At 42.1% G+C, this 23,014-nt stretch overlaps 1 protein-coding gene across 4 annotated transcripts in view; it reads left to right on the forward strand.

Annotated features, from left to right (window-relative positions):
* The window catches only part of MCU (mitochondrial calcium uniporter), a 149,789-nt gene that overhangs the window by 30,524 nt on the left and 96,251 nt on the right, over positions 1-23,014 (forward strand). The window contains exons 1-2 of one of the 4 annotated variants that reach the window (XM_073353631.1): positions 9,387-10,613; positions 10,930-11,109. The exons of 2 other annotated variants lie outside the window; for them this stretch is intronic. In XM_073353631.1, the coding sequence (XP_073209732.1) occupies positions 11,050-11,109 (60 nt within the window). In that variant the 5' untranslated portion in view covers positions 9,387-10,613; positions 10,930-11,049. Of the gene's footprint in view, positions 1-9,386; positions 10,614-10,929; positions 11,110-23,014 lie in introns of those variants that run through there. One more of the 4 variants, XM_073353630.1, reaches the window with a different exon arrangement.

Consider the following 23,014-nt stretch of genomic DNA (forward strand, 5'->3'; position numbering starts at 1 on the left):
TGTTATCTGCCCATAAAAGAATAGATGGAAGATGTGAGCCCCTGAAATTTATCTGTGACGCCTCCACAACTCTTCCCCCCTCCTCCCCCCCATGGCTGTCAAAACCAATAGGTTGGGAACTCCATGCTTTTAAGAGCAATAGGAGACTGAAGGAAAGGTGTGTACTAACCTTGGAAAATGCAGCACTTCAGCTTGTAATAAGGCAAAGTTACTAGGTATGTGCGTGTATCCTTTTGGATACAATTGGCAGTGAAGCTATGCAGAATGATTCTGACGTCCGTAATATGCTGCAGGCTTTCAGCATGAGTAAGCATGTGTTTACAGATGGGAGCTGAGGCCAACCCTGGCAAAGAGAAGCTATGATCATTTTTTTTATACAGACTTTCCATCCCTCTCCACTCTCTTCTTGGAAGCTGTACAGAGCCCCTGAAGGAATTCAGTGTTGTAGTTCCAGCAGCAGTAAACTGTTTGGCTTTCCAAAATTCCTCCTTATCCGGATCTAACACCGCTTCGAACAAATTGCTTGATACTACAATGCAGTCTCTGTGATACATTCCATCTGACATGGGTATTTATCACTTCCAAGAACCTCCATTATATTGTAATCATTGATGACTTACGGTATGTTGATTTTAGGTGAGATCCTGCACTAAACACTAGTTCTTGGATCCTTTAAGCTTTTAAACAAAATATATTCTTAAACTAATTTGTCAGCAGTACAGTTACATTTGGGATTATATAGTATCTTATGTTTAGAGGGTGAAAACAGTAATTCTAACAGCATAACTGATGAGAATGCAAACTGCATAGCTCTGTTCATTGTACCTGCAGTTCAAAAAGGTACCATACAATAATGATATCAATAAATAATATTGCTGGCTCATAGAGCGCGCACAAACTAAGGATCAGTAGGATTATTTAGCATAGAGCTCCTTGGTGACTTCAGTAGCTTGCAGGTGGCATGCAGAAATGGGCCAAGTTATTTAATACCATTAAGCATTAAAGAAAAGATTTCATGTGAGTGACCTTCCTATGTTCATCACATGCATGGACAGTACAGGATGTCACAGAGGTGGGGTTGTATGGAGATGCGCGTCTCTCTCCCCTTCTGACAGGTTGGGAGGCCGCGCCTCCTCGCTGCTTCGCAAGCAGGGTGCAGCTCACAGCCAGTGAGTCCTCCTGGTGATTAGTCCAATTAGCAGTTAGCGCTTCTGCCAAGTCCCTCAATCAGGGCAGTTCACAGTTTATATCTCGGGCTCAGTCCGTGTGATACAGTCCAACAGTTCAGGGTGGGGAATTAACTCCCAACTGGGAGTCACAGCAAATGCACCTGGCGCCCTAGTTCCAGCGGGAACCAGACTGCTTCAGACCTCCTGGCCTATTAGTGGGGAGGTGGCCACCCTCCACAGGTGAAGTGCCTGGGGTAGGGGGACACAGGCCCTCCCACTCCACTGCATCCCAGCCCACAGCCCTATTAATGGCAGTAGGCTCACCCCTAGATCAGTGGGGGCCCGCAACACGCTGGCCAGTTCACAATAGTTCCATAGTCAAACCCTATTTGGCATCGATGGGCTCCTTCCTACCCTCCCCAGATAGGGGTATCTGGGTTCCAGGGCTGTCCTCTGGGTAAACAGCCAATGACATCCCTGGCAGTTTGTCGGCGTTGTTGGTTTCCGGCAATTCAGGTAACTCCTCTGGTTGGGCAGCCATCTCCTTCAGCTCTGGGCTCTGGCAGCAAGGAAGAGATGTCCTGCTCCCCTGGCAGCTCTCCCCCTACTGAGCTAGGAGGCTGGCCTTTTGTAATCCTGCTTCCAGTCCCACCCCTCTGCTTCTGGCGGGGTGGCCGCAGGTGGCCTGGTTCTGCCCTTCAGGGGGTGATTTCAGGTCTCTCCCTGTCTGACAGGGCGGGAGGCCATGCCTCCTCGCTATGGGGGTCAATAGTTTATTTTCCTGAATTAGTGAACACATATACTGCTTTGAGGATAATTCAACAATACAAAAGGGATACATTCATGTCCATTAAACTTTTTATTTGTAATACAACATTTAGAAAGGCCATATTGAGTTAAATGAATACAGGCTTGTGTTACTGCCAGGTTAGAGCCAAATAGATGTGCAAATACTTAACATAAAAATTGCCATATTAAGTCAGACCCATGTTCCATCTAGTATGGGATCCTGTCTGCAATGGTGGCCAGTATTAAATGATTCAGAGGAAGGTATAAGAAGCCTGAAATGTATGTACTTGAATGATTTAGTGTTATACCAATAAAATAAAAACCAGCAGGATCTTAGTAAAGGGAATAAGGCAAAATGCCACATTTATTGTGACTACAGAAAGAATCATAGTAAGCCGTTAGTTATAGCTATAACATTCCATTCAATTTTGTATTTACTTACACACACACACACACTTTCTGCAAGGTTGTTATCATAGTTACCAGCCTTAGAGTTGCTCATGCCAAGCCACTGGCCAGGTGGCCAGGACACGAGAAGGGAGCAGGGCCTTATCAGATGCACATCTGATGCCCTGGAAGTTGGTTTACAGAATCAGACCCCAAAGTTCTCACTTTCTAGAGTCCATTTTTATAGGAATTTCTTCCTATGCCAGTCTATGGGAATTGCTTCATCATGCTGTTGCTGAATCAATCAGCAGATGGCACATTCCTGATGGCTCCGTGCTGCCAGATGTTATCTTGTTCTTTGGTTCTCCCATCCTTGAGGCTGTTGGGTGGATTCCAGTCTGCTCTCTGGGGGTCCTCTGGTTGTTTCCACTTGACGCCTTCTTCGGCCGATTGACAGTGGATTCTTAGGCTGGCACGCCTCCCTGATCATTCAGTTATTATCCACACCAAGCATCCATCCGCATACATCTTCTATCTATATTTTAATCACAATTGTTAACAAAGTGAGATAAATACAACAAAAGGGCTGGGAGTCTCTGTGTGCTGTTTCTGTTACAACGTATTGCTTTGAGTCTCTCTCTGTGTGGGTAATTGTTGTTCCAAAGTATTGCTTTGAGAACAGACTCTGTGGTAGGATATACTAACACAATTAGCAGCTTGCAGGTTTCACACAGAGAGGGAGAGAAACTAAAAATAAGAGAAAAACCAAGAGACCTCTTAATTAGTAATACCCTGGAATTTTAAACTATGGGGAATCAAACTCATTTGTGATTTTTATACGGAATTTCTTTAATATGATCTAGCATAACACTAGCTGTAGGGGTAGCCTCTTCCTCAAATCAAAGATGATTGCATGCTGTGAAGCAACAGGGTTTGTATCCCTTCCAAACTTCTGACCCTTTTGAGCTTTCTGTTATCTGTAACTTAGATTGCAGGCTCCTTCGGTCCAACTGCTAGGCAGAACAACAATGCTAAATAACCTAAACACTTTTTTTGGTAATGGCAATACATACAGCCGCGCAAGTCCAGAAATTAGACTCTTAAGGCCATGTGGAAAGTATCAGATCAAAATACAGGAAGGTTTCTTTTAGTTTGGAAAGCATTAACTTGACTACAAAACATGGATTCCTTTGTCACTATGAACTAAGATTTAATCTAGTACTGGTCTACCCAGCTAAAAAAAGTTGGGTAGATAAATGGATGCCATAGAAACTTAAAACTCATCTCTTAATAATAGCAGTTTTTTGGTCTCTATGTATTGATGGAAATAGCACTAATACTGCATAATCTCCCAGTTTAGGATAGTAACTATGCTGCCTAGATAAACTGGAAGCATGAAGCAACTGGAAACACTTTTTTCCTTAAGTTTCATTGACACTTATCCAAATTTTTTCACAAGAATCATGACCGTCAGCCTTGGCTGGCACATGGAAGTGAGTTTGGCTTCATAGAAATGCACTGACTTGCGGGGGACTTGAGTTTGGAATTTAGACAACCCTCCACCCTCACACCTGCATGTGAAGCAGAGTTTTATTTTTACTAGCAATTCTTTCTTCACCCCTATCCTGTCTTGTAGGTATTGCTACATTCTGGGAGACCCAGGTTGGGAATAACTTTTTGGCTCTTTATATGTATGAGACTCTCCTGTTGGAGTAACAACTGGGGCTCTTGGAAATTTTAAGGGATTGCTCAACTGACATTGGTTTATAGCAGGACCTCTTAGATTATGAAGGAAAATATCTTTTCTGCTCCAAGTGTGCTACAGTAAGTGTCGTCACAAAGGGGGCAAAATGGTGACTTCACTGAATATACACAAAATATTTGTCCATTTAATTTTGGTTGGGACTTGGCAGGATGTGGGCACAGAACCAAAGGTCAAATGATTGAGACGAATACTACCATGTGTCAATAACTCCTGAAATTACACAATATGCCAATTATGGGTTACCTATGAATGTATTACACTGTATTAGCTGAAGTGTAAGTCACATGGCATTGTCTGATAGGGATGGATCAGAAGAGTCCTCTTCCATTAAAAAGACTGTTTTGAAATTGCATTGTGTTGAGACTCTTGAGATGAAGGTGAAGTTAGGCTATTAAGCAGCATCCATGGTGGTGATGAATGCTTTCTTGTTAAGCTGCACCACTAGATCTATTTCTTTTCTGTCTATTAACAGGTGACTACACCCTAGAATTGAAATAAACACCCAACTTCACTTTCAACAGATGGGGAGGATTTAAAAAAAAAAGTGAGGGGGAGGACTTAATCCATATGGAGTAGTACACAAATGCTGCATTCTGAAGAAAATCTGAGTAGAAACTTTCACAGTTGTATTTGTTGGTGACTTTCAAAGGGGTTTACCTTGGTCAAATATGGTTTTTAGTTTTATAACATTTAAAATGGCAAAGTTAATCTTGCATCTTCCTTGAAAGAAAATGAGGCTTAAGTAAAATGTACAGGCAGAACAATTAAAAATGCAACTATGGGGAGGCATGCCCACTAATGTAATCAATGGGGTAAATTCAAATACAGCCAGCATGCAAATGTGTGATTTAAAAAAAAAAACAAAAAAAACCCAGTAAAATGACATGCACAAAGCTATAAGGCCTCCAGGGACTAGATGAGCTTTTGAAAAGTGAAGAGATAGCACCTGCTGCCTAGAAGAATTATTTCTGAAGCATGAAAACATACTAATGAGATATGAAGAACTGAAAATTTTAATTTTTTTGTGCTTTTTTGGTTTTGTTTTTTTTCTATAGAGATGTAGAATCTAGCATGGTTGGAGGGCCACTGGGATGTCAGAGTATTTTATTGTGAGTGGTCAGCATGTTAATTGAACAGAAACTATGTTGAAACTCTGACAAAGGCTTCCACTATGAAGATGCTAGAACAGTTATGTAGGTGTTAACCCCCCCAACACACACACACTTTGGGGGGGCGCACAGAAAATATAGTTTTAAACAGCAATTTAAAAATCCCTTTTCCTGTTTAGAGCTCAATTTTTCATCATCTGACTTTTATGATATTTGTCATTACAGTATTTGCCAGCCATTGTTACAGGCTTCCTCTCTGCCTAGACAGAATCTGCATTTCTAACAAAAAAGCAATCAGAAAATTTGAGTGGCAAGGGAACCTGTACTGTCAATACCAAGTTTTCAAAAACCATGAGTTAAGCTACACAGCGTCATGAGATTCCTTGTTGGGTCTCTTCATTTGTCTTCTGGTATTTGAACCTTCAGAGTTCGTATTTTCAAGCTTCTTTTCAGCAACTACAAGAGCGAGAAATGTGCATTTTTAAAATGAAAGCTGAAATTCTCATAAGAATGGCCATCTTGGGTCACAACAGTGGATCATTTAGCCCGGTATGATGTCTTCCAACAGCAGCCAGATGCTTCAAAGGGAATAAACAGAACAGGACAGTTTATCTAGTGATCGCCCGTCCCCTGTTGTCAGTCCCAGCTTCTGGCAGTCAGAGATTTAGGGGGACACCCTGAGCATGGGGTTGTGTTCCTGACCATCTTGGCTAATAGCCTTTGATGGGCCTATCATCCATGAATTTTTCTAATTTCTTTTTTGAACCCAGTTATACTTTCGGTCTTCATAACATCCCCTGGTTGTGTTCCACATGTTGACTGTGTGGTGTATGAAGAAGTACTCCCTTATATTGTATGTTTTTAAACCTGCTGCCTATTAATTTCATTGGGTGACCCCTTGTTCATGTGTTATGCGAAGGGGTAAGTAACACTTCCTTATTCATTTTCTCCATGTCATTCATGATTCTGTAGCTCACACACACGGTCAACTGTCCTAGTCTTTCGTCATATGGAAGTTGTTCCTTACTCCTAAGTCATTTTGTTGCCCTTTTATGTACTTTTTCCATATCTAATGTATCCATTTTGAGATAGGGTGACCAGAACTGCACACAGTATTAAAGGTGTGGGCATACCATGGATTTATATAATGGCATTATGATATTTTCTGTCCTGTCTATACCTGTCCTAATGGTTCCTAACATGGTTAGCTTTTTTGACTGCTGCTGTGCACTAAGTAATGTTTTCAGAGAACTATCTACGGTGACTCGAAAATCTGTGTATTACTGATGACAGCTAATTTAAACCCCAGCATTTTGTGTACTATGTGTACATAGTTGGGATTGTTTTCCAATGTGCATTACTTTGTTTTATCAACCTTGAATTTCATCTGCCATTTTCTTGCCCAGTCACCCAGTTTTGCAAGATCCCTTTATAACTCTTACAGTCAGTTTTGGACTTAACTATACAGATCATTGATGAATATGTTGAACAGCACTTGTCCTACAGATTCCTGGGAGATGCCTCTGTTTTCCTCTCTACTATAAAAAAAAATGGGCATTTATTCCTTCCCTTTGTTTCCTATCTTCTAACTAGTTACTTATCTATGAGAGGACCTTCCCTATTATCCCATGATTGCTTACTTTGATTCAGAGCCTTTGGTGTGGGATCTTATCAAAGGTTGTCTGAAAGTCCAGTTACAGTATATCAACAGGGTCTTTGTCCACATGCTTGTTGCCACCCTCAAAGAATTCTAATAGACTGGTACTGAAAGTAGTTCCCAGGATTGCCTCTGGAGACTGCTTTAAAAACTGATATTACATTAGCTATCATTGAGTCATCTGATATAGAGTCTGATTTAAGCACTAGATTACATATCACAGTTAATAGTTCTGCAATTTCAGATGAGTTCATTCAGAATTCTTGAGTGAATACCATCTGGTCCTGGTGACTTATTGCTGTTTAATGTATCAGTTTGTTCCAAAACCATCTCTACTGACACCTCAATCTTGGACAGTTCCTCAGATATGTCACCTAAAAAGAATGGCTGAGGTGTGGAGATCTCCCCCAGATCTCCTGCATTCAAGAGGGATGTGTAAAATTCATTTATTTTTTCTGCAATGGCCTTGTCTTCCTTGAGTGCTCCTTTAACACTTTGTTTGGCCAGTGGGACCACTGCCCAGGTGGGCTTCCTGCTTCTGATACACTTTTTAAAAAATTCCTGTTTGTGGTTTTTTGCACGTTTTTCTTTAAAAGATTTTTTGATCTACATAATTATACTTTTCTCTCATATATAATAAAGCATCAGCTGCTGGAATCATGTTAAGCACCAGAATATTGCAGGACTTGCAAAAAAATTTTTTTTAAAATGGATTTTTAATTTTAAAAACGTTCTCTTAAGAAAAGAAAAAAAAAATCAACCTTAAGGTCTAAATTTACTACAATCTATTCCAGTGGTTCTCAAATGTATTTGATCATGCCTTCCTTCTTTGTGTCTGTAGTAGTTTCCACACCCCACCACACAAGTACATACACAGATTTTAAAAAATTGATTGTGATTTTAAAAAAAAAAATTCACGATTAATTGCACTTTTAATCACACTGTTAAACAATAGAATACCAATTGAAATTTATTTAATATTTTGGATGTTTTTCTATATTTTTGTACATACTGTATTCTGTGTTGTAATTGAAATCCGTGTATATTTTTATTAAAATATTTGCACTGTAAAAATTATAAAAGAAATAGTATTTTTCAGTTCACCTCATACAAGTACTGTAGTGCAGTCTTTGTCGTGAAAGTGCAATTTACAAATGTAGGGTTTTTTTGTCGGTTTGTTTGTTTTTTGTTACATTACTGCACTCAAAAACAAAACAATGCTCTGGCGGTCCCAGGGCTTGCCCAGAATAAGTCTCACAGGCCTGGAATGTCACTGGATCCATGACCTCCGTGGTAGAATCATATCCATACTTAAAATTAAATGTTCACACCACGTCGTAGCAAACAGATTAAAGTACAGATGGCAACAACTTTGTATAATGCTATGCAAGTTTAACAGAAATCCGTCAAAATGCACAGTGCCATCTGAGGACCTGATATGTCAGCTAGTTATTCATTGCTGTGGGTGAAATGTACACAGTAAGGCTCTCTTCCCGCCCCCCCTCCCCCAGCTTCTTACCCCTCCCCTCCACAATACACTCTGTACCGCCCAGTTTGAGATTCTCATTGGTCGGTAACCATTAAAACATGTTGATTTGCAACTAAATACAGTCCTTACGCTAAATCTGGTACTATTGTCAGCTAACCAGGAGGATACATTATATTTGTACACATTTAGTTAAGCAATTAAATGCATGTTAAGATATATATTCAGTCTTAATTTTTACAGTATTAGAAGATGGTTAATGATGTATTTCTTATTTACTAAATTATGATTTTTTTTTTTGGGTTCACGATTTGTCAAGATGCATTTGGGTGGAAATTGGAGTTCAATTTTTAAAATGTAAAAATTGTCTTATTAGCTTAAATATGGTAGATACGTTAAGGAAAAATTTAAAAAGTTTATTAAAAATATTCTGCATTTAAAACTAACGGATTAATTAAACAAAGGAAGTCTTAATTGCAGCTAGTGTTTAGAAATGATTATTTGTGATCAGTGTCCGAGATTTTAAAACTAGTAGATCCTATCACATGCTATTTTTATTTATTATGCAATTTATATATTATATATAAATTTATAATTTTATATAACTATGAAAATCAACACATTTTAATGGTTACCAACCAGCAAGAAGCAACCTTTCTTTAAGAAAATAAAAATTACAAATACAAAGCAAGATAAAAAAAAATTGATCAAGGTTTTCTGCTTCCTGATGTAAATCAATGGACCCTGCTAGATTCCATTCCGAAAGTTGGTCCACTGTTTCATATGTTGCATAAAGGCTTTCTTCCAGACTATGGGACTGCTTCATAATGGATTGCTTTTGGTGCTTGGAAGCAACACAAAATAGTTCCAGAGGTGGTCATTTTCCTACATGCATGCTATAGCACTGTCTTAAATGACCCTCTACCACCTAGCTTAGAAAACTGTCCAGTTATTAACAGAGATGGCAACAATGTGAAGTAAGCTAAAATGTGATTAGTTTCTCTGCTGATGGACATTATGCAAATTACATGCTTGCTTGCCTGAATCCATAATTCAGGCATATTTCACTAAATCAATTTGATCACTTGTAACTTGATGATTTTGAACATGATTCATTATGTTCTTGTACTTATGCAACACTCAGGGCTTGTCTACGATGGTGCACATTGTCATGCCATGTAGTGTAATCTGGGGTGTAATATGTAGAGCCCTCTGAAGTGTTGCACTCTAAGTGATCTGCGCGGATCCTGTTGATGCACTCTGAAAGGTACTTAATGCACGTTGATGTAGTCCCAGTTGAAACAGTACTATGATAATGCAAGCTAGATACCTTTTAGAGCTCATCAGCAGGGTCTACAGGGGACTGTTTTATAGCGCAACACTTAAGAGCGCTTTACAGTTGACATCCCCTCTGGTGAGCATTGCTGCACCGTGTAGACTAGCCCTAAGAAATAATGGTCGCTTTTTCATGTCTCTGCTTCACCAGTGTGACTGCACAAGGAGATTTTTAGCTATCTAAAAACCAAAAGGGATACATACAGAAAATGGAAGGAAGGGCATGTCACCAAGGAAGTATACGTGGGAATAATGTGAGCATGTAGGGACAAAATCAGGAAAACCAAGGCAAAGAATGAGTTACAGCTGGCAAGAAATGTTAGAGACAACAAGAAGAGGTTCTTCAAATATGTTATACAAAGAAGATCAACGATTGTGGGGGTCTGCTGTTCAATGGAGAAGATGAGCTGGTAACGGAAGTTGATAGGAAAGCAGAGCTGTTCAATGATTACTTTGCTTCAGTCGTCTCGCAAAAAAAATAACATAGCTGGAGGACTAGTAAAGATACCATAGCCAATAAAGGGGAAGGGAAGCATATAAGGATAAATAAAGAACACATCAGAATGAGTTCACATCATCAGGGCTGGAGGCTATTCACCAAGGGTACTGAAGGAATTAGCAGAAGAAATCTTGGAGCCACTGGCAATAATATTTACAAATTCATGGATGAGAGGGGTGGTGCTGGAAGACTGGTGAAGGGCTAGCAGGGAAAAAGGAGGAGCCGGAGAACTATAGACCAGTCAGCCTGATTTAGATACCTGGGAAGCTACTAGAGCAAAGAACAAATCATGCCTAACCAGCTAAGTTTCTTTCTTTGACAGAATAACTGATTTGGTGGATGAGGGGAATGAGGTGGACATTATATAACTGAACTTCATCAAGGCTTTTGACACAGTCCCACATGACACTATGATAAGTAAGCTGGAGAAATGTGTGCTCAGCAGAACTACTATTAAGTGGATACATAATTTGGTTAAATAACTGCAAACAAAAAGTAACTATTAATGGAATAATGTTGGATTGGAGGGAGATCTCAATTGGGATTCCACAGGGATCTGCTCTGGATACAGTGTTAAACATCTTTATTAATGATCTGGATGTAGGAATAGAGAGCATACTGATCAAATTTGCAGAAGACAAAGCTTTGGGGTGGGTTATCAATGCTTTGGAGGATAGAGCTAAAATTCAGAGGGATCTAGATAACTTGTTTAATTTCATTTTGTTGTCTGTAGCCCAGTTCTCCAAAGACAGCTGTAAGATGCTACACTAATTGAACACAAACCAAATGCAAAAATACAGAATGGGGAAAAAACTGGCCTGGCAGCATCACTGCTGAGAAGGATCTGGAAGTTATGGTGGATCACAACCTCAATATGAGTCAGCAATGCGATGCTGTTGCAAAAAAAGAAAATGTGAGTTTAAGTTGCATTAACAGAGGCATAGCGTGCAAGTCACGGGAGGTGATTTGTACTGCTATACTCAGTGCTGGTTAGGCCTTTGCTGAAGTACTGTGTCCAATTTTGGTTACTAATGTGTAGAAAGGATCCAGAGGTGAGGGACAAAGATGATCAAAGGGATGGAATGCAAGCCATATGAGCAAAGGCTGATGGAACTGGTATGTTTAGGCTGGAAAAGAGGAAATTAGGGGGGGGTTATGATAGTCTTCAGATACTTGAAAGACTGCCATAAAAACGATGGAGAAAAGTTGTTCTCTTTTTGTTACAGAGAGCAGAACAAGAGGCAATGGGTTCAAACTACAGCATAGCAGATTTAGATGAAACCTCAGGAAGAACTCCCTAACTGTAAGAACAGTGGGCCAGTTGAACAGACTCCCTTGGGAGGTAATAGAAGCTTCTTCACTGGAGGTTTTCAAAAAGAGGCTGAATAGCTATCTGTGTTGGATGGTTCAGATGACCCTTGTGGTTCCTTCTAATTCTATGATGACTTCTATCTCAGACCCAGTTGCTTCCTTATTTACATATCCACTAATTATTTTTCTAAACTGTTCTCAGTTTTGATGCAGGATGGTGGATTTCATTAAACCTTCAGAAATGGTCCCTGAGGGGTTGAAGCTGTATGTGACAGGATCCCTGGGGTACAGCCTGTGACTGGGAGTGGGACCACTGTGCTCGCTTAACTCTCTCCAGCTTGGGCTGTCTCTCACAATGCCTTGCTAGTGACCAGCAGCAAACCCCTCCAGGAGCTGTTGTCACTCAGGACAACTGCATGTAGAGACCCCCACATGCAGTTATATTGCATGAATGCTCCCAGAGCCACTCATGAATCTCACAGAGAGAGGCACCAGAGCCAAATCCCCACAGCACCGTACATCAGGAATATACCATCTTGCACTGCTCAAGATGAGGGTGCACATTTATTAATTGGTTCACCACTTCACCAATGGAAAGTAGGGTTACCATATTTGAACATTCAAAAAAGAGGACATTCCACAGGGGGGGAGGGTGTATTTGCTCACACACACACCCCCGGCTCCACCCCAACTCCACCTTCTCCCCAAAGTCTCCATCCTTGCCCCGGCCCCGCCTCCTCCCCTGAGCTCACCGCATTCCCTCCTTCCCCTTCCCTCCGAGCTGCGCGAAACAGCTGTTTTTGTGGTGCAAGCTCTGGGAGCTAGGGGGGAAAAAGTGGCCACTCTCTCGAGTGATCAACATTCATTTTCTTTCTCGAGTGATCAACTCTTCTTTGGGGAAAAATAATAATGGCAAAATCCCGGACGTTTTTAGATATTTAAAAATTCCTCCTGGATGGCTATTTAAGAACCGAAAAGCTGGACATGTCCGGGAAAATAGGGACATGTGGTAACCCTAATGGAAAGTGGATATACACCAACTTTTGCAAAACCTGAGCAGATTTGCCACACGCTTCATACAAACTCAGTGGTAAAGATAAACAATAAAAGATTGATTTTTTTTTAAGTGATATTGATTGATAGGCAGAAAGTCAGTTACCAAAAGAAACTATAACCATGAAGTCTAAACTCTCAACTATATTTGACTGGGCAACACATAGATTAAGCAGTTTTTCTCACCCCACTCGATATTGCAGTCCTTGATATACAGGTTTGTCCCCTAAACCTGGGCCAGTCCCCTCATTTGTAGTCGTCCGAGTGTCCTTGTTGCTTGCCACATAGGTGGGTGGAGGAGAGAGGCCAAGCATGTCGCCACTGTGTTCTGTTTTATACCCTTAGTCCCATGTGCTTGGGGCACACAAGTCCAGGCATCTCTGGGGGCATTGCTGAGTCTCCAGGCAAGGTAGAGCAATACCCCTGGGGTAGCCTCATGCAGGTGAGTCATTGCATTGTAGCTCCCTTGCTGGACAATGGCTGCTGATGGGTTTGACATCCCACCCGGGGATTGGTTACTTTCCTTGTTGTTACCTCTAGGGAGCTAATATCTGGCTGATTCTCCAACTTATAGCATGTTTTAGTGACGACCATACAACACAATTCTCATAACTTCATATGCATAAATGATATACATATATGGACAGAGAAATGGCTTTCAGCAGATCATAACCTTTCACCTGATATGTTTTATGTGTAATATCACAATTATATATAGATGAGGAATATGGGGGGTTGCAGAGTCCTGCCCCAAGGTGCAGAATGTCACAATGTAAAAATGCTGACTTGGCCTCCTTCGCTGAACTTGACACTAGCAGCCTTGGATTCCAACAGATGTCTCCAAAGAGAAGACAATATGATGGGATTTCACTTGCACTGCAGTTGGAGCTATTCCTTGGAGTTGGGGGTACTATAGCTTATAGTTAATAGAAGAACGTCCAGAGATCTCAGAGCTTGGACAACGTTCATTTACCTGTGGCTCTAACATTTCAAGAATCTGAGGCAATGGTTTTAAACATCACTGAACTGCTGCTGAACTCTTTCTCATAAAGATTAGAAGGCACATGCTTCAGAGTATCTCTGTTGCCCAAAACTGGTTGGAAGGGGTTATGTTAGTTGATGTATTCTGCAGGGGCTCAGCATATTATCTTTGCAGTCTTTCTAGTACATGGACCCAAATGTAAAACTGAACCCAGCTTATTCAACACACTGAAGTGCAGAGGAGTGCTAATGTTAGGGTAACAACATCTGATGAAGTGAGCTGTAGCTCACGAAAGCTCATGCTCAAATAAATTGGTTAGTCTCTAAGGTGCCACAAGTACTCCTTTTCTTTTTGCGAATACAGACTAACACGGCTGTTCCTCTGAAACCAGCCTAGCCACCGTGACTTCTTGATGTTTACACATTTGTAGTAGTGTTTGTTTCCTAAGGATGCTGCTACAATTGTTCAGAACTAGCACAACACTTTTATTGGCCTTGAAGGGATATGGTTTAGTGGAGTGGGCTTCACTGTGTCTAGTTTGTGGATTTTACTATCTAAACTGCATCTTGTCAGTTTTCCCGTTCTGCTCGCTGTTACTGCCTTATCTCCTTCAGTCTAGGATGGGTGTGGAAGACTTTAAGTAATGCACAAAGAAATTTGATATATATTTAGCTTTGCGTTCGATCCTGATGTTTCAGAAACTCATTAATTCCGTGGCAGAAAACTTCAAAGCTATGTGGAGTAAGTAGACTGAAATATATGCAAGTGGCTGACGTTTTTCCTGTTGCAAACTGTTTGCTTAATGGTTGCCTGGGATGCTTTTAGCCCAGTAGATTTGGCGATGGGGGAAGGGAATCTGTGTGATCAAACTGCCCGCTGCTGTTTTACTCAGTTTAAATTCTGAGCATAGAATTGACAATTGTAGATACACTTTTTCTACAGCATCAGTCCTGTTTGCAGCTTTAATAGAATTTGCTAACAACTTCCTAGCAGGAAGAACAGCTTTGTTTTACTTCATGAGCTGTTGGGAAATTATCTAACATAGGAAACAGAAACTGCTTTTGATAATGTATGTTGTGAGGCTTCAGTCTGCTCTTTTTGTGTGTGAGCATGGTAGAATTTCAAATGTAGGCAACACTTGTCCACAAACTCTTATGTTGGTTACTGTGTTTACTATATTCTGTGTCCAGAATTACCAATCACAAGCTCATGAACCTGGTTTCTGTATCCAGGATCCTCCAGTGTTCAGAAGGTCTCATTTTAATACTCCTGTACATTCACATTGTTTGTTTGGCACCTACAAATAGAGTTTTTAACACAAACAAATAGTATTTCTATGCTGAAATGAACGTGTGAAATTAACAGGCTCTGGAGATTTTTGATTGGCTGAGGCAGTAACTCTTCTATCCTAGAAAATAAAAACTCATTATAGAAAGAGAGAATATTGTCTCCTTCAAATAAACATGTAGAAAAAGGATCTAGTAAACAGTTGCTGTTGGAGAAATGGGACTATTACTACTAACAGCAAAATTACCTCTTAGAATAAAAGAATTACTAGTATTTGTGGATCTCACGGCTGTCACTTGAGACAATTTGTATTGGAAGAAATCACATGTCCCCTCATCATCCTCCCTAATGGCATGTATACAGATTTACAGTAGAAATTTTGTAAAGGAACAGTGCTATTAGAGAAGGCATTTCAGTGCAGTATGATTCTATGTGAACTTCTTTCAGAAAGTTCTGTCTTTTAAAACCTTTTTATGAGTTAAGGACATAAGGAATTGAACACTATACTGAAACTTGTGCAGACATCATTTAATATTTTGTGAATTGTCATATTCCTGAAAACGACAATGTAAACACCCCACCTGACATGCCTAAATAATCTTGGACTCCTTTTAAAAAAAAAAAAGGGAAATAGTCAGCTCCTCATTCTAACCAAATGTAAGTTGGCATCTGTCTTGTGCTTTACTGGCTAGTGCAACTTGTAAATTGGGGCCATGCTCCTGTGCAGGGGACACCTTGCAATTCTTGGTGAGGCACACAGTACACTCACTGCACGTAGTACCTCCTCCTGGTGGCTCTCGGGGATTAGTTCTTTCCAGGCACTGCCCTTCCTTTGGCATTGTCTCCTTTTACTCTGGCCCTTCTCACTCCCGGAGCTGCAGCTTCCTGCTGGTGGCTTGGCCCTGCAGCCAGGTCACCACAAGATTTCTCCTAAAGTCATTCTGCACAAATAGTCTCGGGCAGTCTTCTCCAGCACTGCCCTGATCGTGCCACTTCCCCAGTGGCCAGTAGGGAAACCTGGGCCTGCCCACTGCTCTGGGTTCCAGTCCAGCAACCCTCAAATAGCATTGCAAACCCTCCCAGTTCGGGTGGGAGTCTCCTGGAATCAGGCTTCATCTCCTGAAGGCTACTGAAGCCAATCTGGGAAATTTTTAGGGTGGTAGTCCAGTGGTGCAGCGGGGCTAAGGCAGGCTCCCTGTATGCCCTGGCTCCGTGCTGCTCCCAGCATGTCCAGCCGTGGCTTCTAGACAGAGGCATGGCCAGAAGGTCTCCATGTGCTGCCCCTGCCCCGAGTGCTGACTTCACAGTTCCCATTTGCCAGGAACGGGGAACCGTGGCCAATGGGAGCTGTGGGGGTGGCCCCTTCAAGCAGGGGCAGTGCGCAGATCCACTTGGATGCTCCTGAAGCCTAAGAGCCACTACCAGACATGCTACTGCTTCAGGGAGCCACCTGAGGTAAGCGCCGCCCAACTGGAGACCGCACCCCAAATTCCCTCCCAGAGTCCGCATCCTGAACCCCCTCCCGAACCCGCTCCCACACCCGAACCACCTACCCCTGCCCTGAGCTGCCTCTTGCACCCAAACTCCATACCAGAGACTGCATCCCACTCCCACACCCCAACCCCCTGCCCGGTGAAAGTGAGTGGTGAGGGTGGGGGAGAGCAAATGATAGAGGTAGGGGGGCAGGGCCTCGGAGGAGGGGCAGGGCAGGGTCATGTCCTTGAGGAAGGGGTGGGAAGGGAGTGGGGCAAGTGTCTTTGTGCAGTTAGACAGATGGCAACCCTAACCCTCACCCTTGCAGTTCTGAGCTTTACTCTCCCAGCCTTCACTACTTCTTCCCTGGGCTGCTTCCTACAACTCCTGGTTCCCCTCCTTTCTTGGGTGTACCAGCTCCAAACCCTCTTCCCAGGGAGTGACTGCAGCTGCTCTGTTCCTGGCTTATATAGGCCCCACCTATTCCTCCTCAGCTGGGTACCATCAGCAATTAGGTCCCAGCCCTCCCTGGCTTCTCCTCCAGGTGCAGCCTGGGTAGTTAATAGGCCTACCTGGCCACCTTAACCCCTTCCAGTCCTGTGTGGGGTAGACACCCCATCACGTGGTGCTTTGGAATTGTATTTGTTAGATAATCTTGGTATTAGTTAGAAAGAGCCTCACAGTGTTTTGTAAAGTTGGGCTGTAAAGTACAGAAATCATATTTTCAAGTTTCTCAGATTATGCTTTGTACGTGTTTAATTTCTGTATCAGCTGTCTGATGCACGTGTTGGAGCCTTCCAATTAAATTTGGTGCCCCGGTGCAGTAGTTTAACAGAAACACCTATGAATGTTGCAAATAAAACTTAATTACAAAATCCTCATTATACCTGAGGATCTTCCAGAAAAGAATACAAGGAAGAATGTATTCCCTCCCATGAATGCCTTTGGTGGCAATAATGTTGAGATGAAAGTAGGATCCTGGTGAACATTGTCTCCGAAATGATTCTCAAAAAAGAAAATGTAAACTACTGACTTCCCATCCTTTTTAGAAAGGGTAAGTAACAGTGGACAATTAAAATAAACATAACTTTCTGTGATGTTTAGCTGGCTCAAAACACTAAGTTAAATGTAGTACTATACAAAAAACTTAATGGAAATTAGATGCTCCAACAAATAACAGGAATTTGAATAATCTTCCCTCATCTAGCTTTTTGATTTTCATTATGGTTATTTGTAATGCTCAATTAGCAACCAGATACATTATTTATTAAGACATATTTTTGCTCAAAGTGAAAATTGTTGAAGTCAAATCTTTGCTTTAAAGAAAGTCCATTATTAAGAGACTGAGAAGGAGTACTTGTGGCACCCTAGAGACTAACCAATTTATTTGAGAATGAGCTTTCGTGAGCTACAGCTCACTTCATTGGATGCATACTGTGGAAAGTGTAGAAGATCTTTTTATACACACAAAGCATGAAAAAATACCTCCCCCCACCCCACTCTCCTGCTGGTAATAGCTTATCTAAAGTGATCACTCTCCTTACAATGTGTATGATAATCAAGGTGGGCCATTTCCAGCACAAATCCAGGGTTTAACAAGAACGTCTGGGGGGAGGGGGGAAGGGGGTACGGAAAAACAAGGGGAAATAGGTTACCTTGCATAATGACTTAGCTACACCTAGTCTCCATTCAAGCCTAAGTTAATTGTATCCAGTTCGCAAATGAATTCCAATTCAACAGTCTCTCGCTGGAGTCTGGTTTTGAAGTTTTTTTGTTGTAATATCGCAACTTTCATGTCTGTAATCGCGTGACCAGAGAGATTGAAGTGTTCTCTGACTGGTTTATGAATGTTATAATTCTTGACATTTGATTTGTGTCCATTTATTCTTTTACGTAGAGACTGTCCAGTTTGACCAATGTACATGGCAGAGGGGCATTGCTGGCACATGATGGCATATATCACATTGGTGGATGTGCAGGTGAACGAGCCTCTGATAGTGTGGCTGATGTTATTAGGCCCTGTGATGGTGTCCCCTGAATAGATATGTGGGCACAGTTGGCAACGAGCTTTGTTGCAAGGATAGGTTCCTGGGTTAGTGGTTCTGTTGTGTGGTGTGTGGTATGTGGTTGCTGGTGAGTATTTGCTTCAGGGTGGGGGGCTGTCTGTAGGCAAGGACTGGCCTGTCTACCAAGATTTGTGAGAGTGTTGGGTCATCCTTCAGGATAGGTTGTAGATCCTTAATAATGCGTTGGAGGAGTTTTAGTTGGGGGCTGAAGGTGACGGCTAGTGGCATTCTGTTAAGCGTGTCCTGTAGTAGGTGACTTCTGGGAACTCTTCTGGCTCTATCAATCAGTTTCTTCACTTCCGCAGGTGGGTATTGTAGTTGTAAGAATGCTTGATAGAGATCTTGTAGGTGTTTGTCTCTGTCTGAGGGGTTGGAGCAAATGCGGTTGTATCGCAGAGCTTGGCTGTAGACGATGGAGCGTGTGGTGTGGTCAGGGTGAAAGCTGGAGGCATGTAGGTAGGAATAGTGGTCAGTAGGTTTCCGGTATAGGGTGGTGTTTATGTGACCATTGTTTATGAGCACTGTAGTGTCCAGGAAGTGGATCTCTTGTGTGGACTGGTCCAGGCTGAGGTTGATGGTGGGATGGAAATTGTTGAAATCATGGTGGAATTCCTCAAGGGCTTCTTTTCCATGGGTCCAGATGATGAAGATGTCATCAAATAGCGCAAGTAGAGTAGGGGCGTTAGGGGACGAGAGCTGAGGAAGCGTTGTTCTAAGTCAGCCATAAAAATGTTAGCATACTGTGGGGCCATGCGGGTACCCATAGCAGTGCCGCTGATTTGAAGGTATACATTGTCCCCAATGTAAAATAGTTATGAGTAAGGACAAAGTCACAAAGTTCAGCCACCAGGCTAGCCGTGACATTATCGGGGATAGTGTTCTTGACGGCTTGTAGTCCATCTTTGTGTGGAATGTTGGTGTAGAGGGCTTCTACATCCATAGTGGCCAGGATGGTGTTATCAGGAAGATCACCGATGGATTGTTGTTTCCTCAGGAAGTCAGTGGTATCTCGAAGGTAGCTGGGAGTGCTGGTAGCGTAGGGCCTGAGGAGGGAGTCTACATAGCCAGACAATCCTGCTGTCAGGGTGCCAATGCCCGAGATGATGGGGCGCGCAGGATTTCCAGGTTTATGGATCTTGGGTAGTAGATAGAATATCCCAGGTCGTGGTTCCAGGGGTGTGTCTGTGCAGATTTGATCTTGTGCTTTTTCAGGGAGTTTCTTGAGCAAATGCTGTAGTTGCTTTTGGTAACTCTCAGTGGGATCAGAGGGTAATGGCTTGTAGAAAGTGGTGTTGGAGAGCTGCCGAGCAGCCTCTTGTTCATATTCCGACCTATTCATGATGAAAACAGCACCTCCTTTGTCAGCCTTTTTGATTATGATGTCAGAATTGTTTCTGAGGCTGTGGATGGCATTGTGTTCCGCACGGCTGAGGTTATGGGGCAATTGATGCTGCTTTTCCACAATTTCAGCCCGTGCACGCCGGCGGAAGCACTTTCTGTAGAAGTCCAGTCTGCTGTTTCGACCTTCAGGAGGAGTCCACCTAGAATCCCTTCTTTTTGTAGTGTTGGTAGGGAGGTCTCTGTGGATTAGTATGTTGTTCAGAGGTATGTTGGAAATATTCCTTGAGTCGGAGATGTCGAAAATAGAATTCTAGGTCACCACAGAACTCTTATGTTCCTGGGGGTGGAGGGGCAGAAGGAGAGGCCCCGAGTCTATCCGTGATCTTCCTGATAACACCATCCTGGCCACTATGGATGTAGAAGCCCTCTACACCAACATTCCATGTACATTGGTCAAACTGGACAGTCTCTACGTAAAAGAATAAATGGACACAAATCAAATGTCAAGAATTATAACATTCATAAACCAGTCGGAGACCACTTCAATCTCTCTGGTCACGCGATTAGACATGAAAGTTGTGATATTACAACAAAAAAACTTTAAATCCAGACTCCAGCGAGAAACTGTTGAATTGGAATTCATTTGCGAACTGGATACAATTAACTTAGGCTTGAATAGAGACAGGGTGTGGCTAAGTCATTATGCAAGGTAAACTATTTCCCCTTGTTTTTCCCTACCCCCACCCCCCCCAGACGTTCTTGTTAAACCCTGGATTGTGCTGGAAATGGCCCACCTTGATTATCATACACATTGTAAGGAGAGTGATCACTTTAGATAAGCTATTACCAGCAGGAGAGTGGGGTGGGGGGAGGTATTTTTTCATGCTTTGTGTGTATAAAAAGATCTTCTACACTTTCCACAGTATGCATCTGATGAAGTGAGCTGTAGCTCACGAAAGGTTATGCTCAAATAAATTGGTTGGTCTCTAAGTTGCCACAAGTACTCCTTTTCTTTTTGCGTATACAGACTAACACGGCTGTTACTCTGAAACCTGTTATTAAGAGACTGTTTAGCACTTGCACATCTCCGAAGTGTCTTTCCTCAGAAGAAGACTGATCACTTGCCAATACCTTTAACTTTCATGACCAAGTAGCAGTGACCATCATGTTTGTGGAAGTGACGCTTTTGCTCCCACAACTGTTGGAACTGTCACTGTTCTAATGCATTCCAGCCAACCTGCGTTGAACAGGTCCCTGCCATTTATTGCATTGAGCACCAAAACCTTGCTCAATTGTATTAGTTGGTAGTTTTGCTCTGTAGTAGCTTCCCTTGAAGGACTTTGTTTGACAGTTAAAGAGGCTCATCTGATAGTGGGAGGGGTAAGAGGTTTGTGTGTTTTTTAAAAAACAAAAAAAGGAAGTTGAGATTTTTTTCCCATGAAGTGTATAATATTGGCTGATGATTGAGTATGTAAGTGAACATAATACAGGAACTTTAATTAATGTAGTGTTTCCACATGCATGTGCATCTTCCCCCACTCACTTCCTCTGGAAAATGAATACAGTAAACAGAGCTGATCACTGATGGGCAAATTTGTCACCATCTTTATTCATCTGAATGCTTCAGCAAATTAAAACCTAAAATGATTAGCTGTAGTTAAGAGATGCGTACTACTTTTAATAGGTTTGTATTCATATAAAACAAAAAATCCTCATTAAGGAATCAAAATTAATCAGTTTGTCTACTGTAAAACATGTAGAATTAATCATAAATGTCTTGTGTGTTCTTGCCAGTTTTTAGTGCATGGAAAGTGAGAACTGTATCTCAAACTGTCTGGTTAGTTTTATAGGTTTGAGGGAAATAGCATATGAGCTCCTCCAGATTGTTTGTGCCTTGGATAAGTGATGTTGTTCCAAGCGGCGATTGTCATGCACAGAGTTGTGGAGGAAGAGGGGTTTTCCAAAACTTCCTTTATAGTTGTCTTTTTGTATAGAGTTGAGATCTTGAATTACCCCGGTGGACTTACATTTGAGTGCCCGAGGCTGCACTACAACGCTACTTACTTTCGGGTATCTGCTTGATGCATTTATCTCCTTCAGTACGGAGAGAACCGACAACGGGTATCATTTTTACACAGGACTCTTAGAGTAAGTCTACACAGAATGTTGGAGCTCAGTGTGGGAATGATCCTCCCATTCTGGGTCAACAGACTCAGGCGAGTGGAGTTTGTGCTGGCACTCTAAAAATAGCTGTGTAGGCAGCACTTTGACGATGTGGCTCAGGCCAGAGCTTGGGCTCTGAAGCTTAAGCAGGTGGGCTTCGGAATCTCTTCACAGCACAGCATTTTAATATGCCTAAAGGTAAATGTATAATCTAGCAACAAAGAATGCATCCCTTACGTATGGGATGGGGAAGTCTATCCTGGGAAATGTCTCTCTGGAAAGGATTTGGGGATGAGAGTAGATAATCACTCTAACATGAGCTCCCAGTGTGATGCTGTGGCCAAAAGGGTTAATGCGATCCTTGGATGCATAAATGGGGGAATCTCAAACAGGAGTAGAAAGGATATTAACTTGTGTATTTCGCACTGGTGTGACCTCTGCTGGAATAGTGTGTCCAGTTCTGGTGTCCACAAATGAAGAAGGAAGTTGATAAATTATAGAGGGTTCATAGAAGAGCCACGAGAATGATTAAAGGGTTAGAAAACATGCCTTATAATGACACTTGGGGAGTTCAGTCTACTTAGTTTAACGAAAAGAAAGTTAAGGGGAGAATTGATTATAGTCTAGAACAGTGTTTCTCAATGACCGGTCTGTGGACCTGTACCCGACCCCAAGATCTTCCTAACACAGTTTAAAAAGGCAGCAAGCCGGATGCTTGTGTCTAGAAGTACCTACATGGGAATGAATATTTGATGGGCTCCTTAATCTAGCAGATAAAGGTATAACACACTCCAATGGCTGGAAGTTGAAGCCAGACAAATTCAGACTGGAAATAAAGAGTACATTTTTAAGTGAGGGTAATTAAGCATTGACACAGTTTACCAAGAGTTGTGGTGGAATCTCCATTACTGGCAATTTTTAAATCAAAATCAGATGTTTTTCTACAAGCTGTGTTCTAGGGGTTGTTTTGGAGACGTTAAATGGCCTGTGTTATACAGAAGGCCAAACTAGATCAGGGATTGGCAACGTTTGGCACGTGGCCTGCCAGGGTAAGCCCCCTGGCAGGCCGGGCCGGTTTGTTTACCTGCTGCATCCGCAGGTTTGGCCGATTGCGGCTCCCACTGGCCGCGGTTTGCCACTCC

This window comes from Lepidochelys kempii, chromosome 7 (assembly GCF_965140265.1).
Source record: "Lepidochelys kempii isolate rLepKem1 chromosome 7, rLepKem1.hap2, whole genome shotgun sequence".
Lineage (NCBI taxonomy): Eukaryota > Metazoa > Chordata > Testudines > Cheloniidae > Lepidochelys > Lepidochelys kempii.